We start from the raw sequence: 6,024 nt of genomic DNA, 5'->3' as shown, positions 1-6,024 counted from the left end.
GATCACTTGATCATTGCCTGTTAGGTTCACTCCCTCTGGGGCACCTGGCATTGGCCACTGTCAGCAGACAGGATACTGGGCTAGAGGAACCTTTGGTCTGACCCAGTACGGCTGTTCTTATGTTCTTATGTGTTTTTGCTGTAGGTCAAATGGGGGGTGAGAGCTGCACTGTGAAATGCAAAACTACCCCGCAGTCAAAGTTTCCCCCACATTTTGAGTCTCAACAACGGGCCTGTTTTCACAGAACGTTTTGCAAAACAGGTGCATTGTCCTCCTAGGATCAGTGTGTGTGACTGTGACTAAAAATGAGTTCCCCTGGATCAGCTTTTCAGACTTCAGTGCCTGAGTTTCGTGTGCAAAATATTCCTGTGCCAAAGCACAAGGCAGCATGCCAAAGCATGCACTGAGGTACCCAAAATGGGTATTAATGCCTCGAGCGTTAGTCCTTATGAACACAAACACAGGAACCTTTTGCATTTTCCAGCCCCCTGTTCTCTCCAGGCAGTTCCACCTTTGCATGGGTATGTGTTGCTTTGCTGTTGCTAGAGATACTGCTGATGGGAAGGCAGAAAGGACACAGGAGCTTTTGTTCCCAGAACATTTCTCTGCTGGTTTGGGGAAAATATTAAGCAGTATCTTCTCTTTGTACCTGCCCAGGGTAAAAACTGAACCCCCATCCTTGACTGAGGTGCTTCCACAGAAGAGGGCTGATGCCGGGAGTAGAGATCAGGCAGTCCTTTGCTTTCCATTCCAGAGGTCTCTTGGCTCCAGTGGTTCCCGACAATGCTTGTAACTGAAGGTAAGAGTGGGTGAGGTCATGGCCCGGAGGGCTGCTTTGTGATTAGTATATTGCACTAGCCTTCACAGCAACACCCAATCAGAGCAGTGCCCCATTGTGCTGCACAAACTCGGCTCTAATATATATATAAAAAGGTGTGTGTGTGGGGGGGGAAATCAGTTCAACAGACTGTCCCGTGCTGCAGAATAAGGTGTTCTGCTCACCTTTATTTAGAAGCAAAGGAAAGGAAATAGCATGGGAACTAAAGTGAAGGAAATGAACCCGTAACCAGAATATTAAACAATGGGGAGCTTATGCCAGCAATCCTAGGAGAATCCCAGTTCAACCAAATGGTCCCTAGTCACCATTTTTAGTACTGTAGTATTATATATATCTCAGTAGCACTTCTGGGACAAACTGAGCTCAAAGCCCTATCATGCTAGGTGCTGTACAAACATATAGGAAGAGACAGTCCCTTACACGCTACATACACAGGCAAAGAAAGGACTATTATCCCCATTTTACAGATGGGCAAACTGAGGCATAGAGTGATTACAGCCCAGCTTCATAAAGGTACTTAGGCACCTAACTCCCATGGCTTCCAATGGGAGTTAGGTGCCTAAGTGCCTTTAAAGATCTGCACTTGGCCAAGGTCAAACAGGAAGTCAGTGCCAGAGCCAGGAATTGAACCAGTCCGGTGTCTCAACTGTCCTTCCTATATTGGCCATCTGATGTGGTTCTCTTCCGGTCTGGTCTACTCTAGTGACCCGCTTTAAGGTAGAGCTGCTGGACTATTTAAAAGCAGTTCCCTGGAATTTCTCTTGTCCTCTATAGCAAAGCACTCAGAGGTCACAGTCCATTCTACAGTCCCACTCCTGGCTGATTGGTCCTGGGGAAACAGCATGTGCAAACTCTTGTCAGCTGGGTGGTCAGTAAAATGATGGGCTGGGGACAGGGTGGCCCCTAGCACCTGGGTGTGAATCCTGTGCATTTGCTGTCTCGGTAGCGAACGTAGCGGCTGTTGAACGTCTTCAGGTTCCTTTCCAGGCAGAGAGCAGTGCTCTTGTCACAGTCACAGACCTGTTCTTCGCACCAGCTCCCCAAAGCTGCCAAGACAGAGAGAGAGAGAGAGAGACGCATGTTTTTCCTGGGACAATCACTGCGACGAGGAGGAAAATGACTAATTCTCAGGGCCTGACTCCCCACTGGTCCTGTGGAGTCACTTACACTCGGGCTGTGTGAGTGCAAAGCGGGTATGAAGTACTGCTACAGGCGTCCTCACTCACACTGGTGGTAGGTTACATTTGATTGGATGAGATCTTAAAAAGTGAGCTCCTAACACCCCCTTACAGTCAACTGCGTGGACCCCAATTTACCTATATCAGCTGGATGAGGGGCCAAAGTCATTGGGTCAGAAGCTGAACCAGGGCTTTCAAGGAATCAAGATGTTGCAACTCCAATACCTACGGGCCGTTAATTCACTTCTTGGGTCCATGACACAAGGGGAGAGAGCCAGAGTCCTTCCAGGGACCCTGGTGCTGCCCTCCCCTTCGAACCCTTCTCTTCTGGATCAATGATAAGGCCATAACGTTTGGCCATTTGGAAGGAGGACACCGAGCGAGAAAGGCGAGGAACCAGGCCAGTGTGCTGATTGGAGAGTAGAAGCAGAGGACATCTCAACCGGACCAAGGGGAGAGGACTCACCACACAGGATGTCCCCGTCCTTGTAGGTGTAACTATATCGCTGTCTGTTCCCATAACATCCACTAGCTTTTAGCCTTTTATAACAGCAGTGATGAGCTCGGCAGCACCTCCGGGGAGAAGGAAGAGCAAAGGTACGGGTCAAAGGTCTGCTTGCAATGAAAGAGACTATCATCCAGTGTAGCCGATCTTTTCTATGCAAGCATGTCTGGCCATTGCCTAAGCATCTGTTGGATTTACTGTACATATCTGGTACAGTCCCACTAATACATGTATTTGTTCATGTCTGAATCAGGGCCCTATCTGAGGATCCATAACTAAAGATCAGAAATGCCCTGGTGAGTAGCTGGTAGAAACTGAGCTTTCTGCAGAAGCCAGTGAGCATCTTAAGAGACTTTCCGTCCAGTCAGTCTCCTGCAAAGGACCCTTGATAGTAAACTCTACTGCACTTTATAGGGATAGTTAAGCACCAGCCCCTTCTCTCACCATGACAGGCTCTGGAGGACTTTTCCCTTTATGAATCTTGGGGCTTGACTAGGGGAGTGTTCTGTTTGGCGGGGGGTTTTGCAAAGGTGCATTTGACCAGTCCTATGGGATTACAGTGCTGCTTGAGGAATGATATATTTTAAAAAAAATCTAGTGGCAATTTACCAATCTGTTGCATCCTTTGGCTCCCCTCTGCCATCAGACCCGCAGAAGCAGCCGTACCCATAATAACTGAGGATGGCACTTTTTCTCGTGGCTTGATTAATCATCTTTCGAAACTCCAGAAGACTCCCTTGTGTTCCGGACAGACCTGCAGACCAGCAAGAGCACTAGGAAGGATGGTTTCCTCTAAAGGAAAGATCACTTCCCCCTCTCCTGTTGTTAGTGCACGTGGTGAGGACACTGCGTTGGTGAAAGAACGCTGAGCTGAATCCTGGGGTTAGCATGTGGCTTTAATGCCACAGCCCTTTGCTAGGGGGTGCTGTGGCGCTGCACTGCTCTACACGGGGCACCAGAGGGCTTGTGCCCTCTACTGGTGCGTTCCTTGCAAAGGGGCTGCACAATCCCCATTCCAGCCTTTAGACCGGCACAGGCGCTTCCCACAATTGCACTGCTCTTGCTCTTGCTCTGGGGACTGGCACCAACTCCTCCCTGCCCCCTTTCTCCCCCTTGCTCTCCTGTGGGAGAGCGGGAACGCACAGCCCTTCCCTGGAGCACAGGGACTTGTATTGCCAGAGGCCCCTGTGCAGCAATGCAAGGGGCAAGGTGAACACCTTACCCTCTCGCCTGCCCTTACAGAGCTGTGTGGGGCCTGAGGCTTTACTCATGCCTCACTCGGCTAAAGCGCCCAGTGACTTCAATGGGCTTCGCCCCGGTAAGGGCTGAGTAAACCCGACGTCCAGACCCCAAGCTGCGGCCAGGTGTGCCAGGCACTGAGCCTCACTTGCGCTGCCCTGATGCTGGGGATTCTGCTCTGAGGGGGGACGCTGGTTACAGAGCGGAGGCGATCGCGTAATTAGCATGGACTAGGGAGTCACCAGTTTGCTGTACTCACTGCAGGCGATTAGCAAGGTGACTGCAAAGAGATTCCTCATCTTTGTGCAGGACCTGGGAGAGGAAACACCCGGATCTTTCACTCAGGCAAGCAACTCAGTGGTCTCGATCTCTGGATCTGCTCCCGTTAGCAGGCAGGCTTCGGATAGCTGGCTGCAGCACAGGAAGCTGCTGAGAGGACAGAGAGGCAAGTCCGAATTTCTGGAGCACGAACCCACTTGTCACAATGAGTCATAGCCCTGTCTGGGATGCTAGCTCAATCAGAGCTAGCACAGGTGTGTCTACCTGAGCTGGAAATTACACCCGCAGCTGCAGTGTAGACATGCTTTAGTGAACCCCGAGGTCCCAAAGCCAATCTCGGCCACAGTGAAGGGTAGGCCACATGCACAGAGAAAGTCTGTCCTAAGTACAGAGAACTAGTTGACTGCTTTCCTGGCCGGTTACCAGTTAGAAGGAATAACCCACAATGACACAAGCAGAAGCTGCAACTTGTCAGAATGGGCATCAGCTGCTTGATCCCACAATGCAAGAAAAAGATCAGTAAATAATATCTATTGCACCAATCACCATGATACCTAACCACTTCCCAGGTAAATGAAGTCAGCGTAGCATTCTCTTTTGTAAAGCACTCACCTCCTCTGGGCTTGAGAAAACCTTGGCAGCTGGAGTAACACCTGATGTGCGCTAGCCACTGGTTTCTCTTATATTCTCCACCCTGTCCCTCCCACTGCTACCCCAGCCAGGTGGATCTTGTTCTCCAAGGTCCATAATTCAAGATGATCCAGATGAGTGGCCAGGTCTGTAATAGAAGGCGTTGCCTGTTTCCCTCTTTTCTCTGGCTCTGAAGGACTCTTCCATTGTATTTAAGCAGGGATCATGCTGAAGACCCCCAGTAGAGACTCTGGTCTCTGTCGGGCGATTTCACACTGTGAATACTTCCACCGTGCTAGGAACTCGCAGGCAGGAGTTTCACGCCCCTTTGGCAGAGTCTCTGCATTCTGATGCCAATTTGGCAAGAAACTATTTTTTTCCCTTCAGAACAATGAAGAATGATCACGGCCCCACTGAAATTACCAGGAGTTTTGCCACTGACGTCAATGGGGCCAAGTTTTCACCCCATGTCTTTAAGAGTGAGACCGTGCTGGGTTGGCCGAGGGAACAACAAATGAAGAGGGACAGAACTGTGGCCCAGAATCACCAGCTCAGGGAGTTGGTAGGTAAAATCCCGTGGGAAACAAGTCTAAGGGGAAAAACAATAGAAGTGAGTTGGCAGTTTTTCAAAGAGACATTACTAAGGGCACAAGAGCAAACTACCCCACTGCGTAGGAAAGACAGGAAGTCTGGCAAGAGACCACCCTGGCTTAACCAGGAGATCTTCAATGATCTAAAACTCAAAAAAGAGTCCTACAAAAAGTGGAAATGGTCAAATTACAAAGGATGAATATAAACAAATAACACAAGTATGTAGGGACAAAATTAGAAAAGCCAAGGCACAAAATGAGATCAAACTAGCCAGGGACATAAAAGGAAACAAGAAAACATTCTACAAATACATTAGAAGCAAGAGGAAGATCAAGGACAGGGTAGGCCCATTACTCAGTGAGGTGGGAAAGACAATAACAGAAAATGTGGAAATGGCAAAGGTGCTTAATGATTTCTTTGTTTTGGTTTTCACCAAGAAGGTTGGTGGTGATTGGACGTGTAACATAGTGAATGCCAGTGAAAATGAGGTAGGATCAGAGTCTAAAATAGGGAAAGAACAAGTCAAAAATTACTTGGACAAGTTAGATGTCTTCAAATCACCAGGGCCTGATTAAATCCATCATAGAATACGCAAGGAGCTGACTGAGGAGATATCTGAGCCATTAGCACTTATCTTTGAAAAGTCATGGAAGATGGGAGACATCCCAGAAGACCGGAAAAGGGCAAATCTAGTGCCTATCTATAAAAAGGGAAATAAGGACAACCCGGGGAATTACAGACCAGTCAGCTTAACTTCTGTACCC

General features: G+C 48.9%; 1 protein-coding gene across 1 annotated transcript; it reads right to left on the bottom strand.

Moving 5' to 3' along the window:
- Nucleotides 1-1,040: 1,040 nt before the first annotated feature.
- On the bottom strand, nt 1,041-4,736 carry LOC123354205 (basic phospholipase A2 homolog Gln49-PLA2-like). Its single transcript, XM_044995978.1, has 5 exons — nt 4,652-4,736; nt 4,020-4,189; nt 3,131-3,275; nt 2,483-2,589; nt 1,041-1,884 (listed from the first exon to the last, which is right to left on the bottom strand). Exons 2-5 carry the CDS (start codon nt 4,057-4,059, stop codon nt 1,742-1,744), a joined length of 435 nt encoding a protein of 144 aa, XP_044851913.1. The 5' UTR covers nt 4,060-4,189; nt 4,652-4,736; the 3' UTR covers nt 1,041-1,741.
- Nucleotides 4,737-6,024: the final 1,288 nt, after the last annotated feature.

Source organism: Mauremys mutica, chromosome 21 (assembly GCF_020497125.1).
Source record: "Mauremys mutica isolate MM-2020 ecotype Southern chromosome 21, ASM2049712v1, whole genome shotgun sequence".
Lineage (NCBI taxonomy): Eukaryota > Metazoa > Chordata > Testudines > Geoemydidae > Mauremys > Mauremys mutica.
Note: the sequence above shows the minus strand (reverse complement) of the source record. Positions and strands in the feature narration are given on the sequence as shown.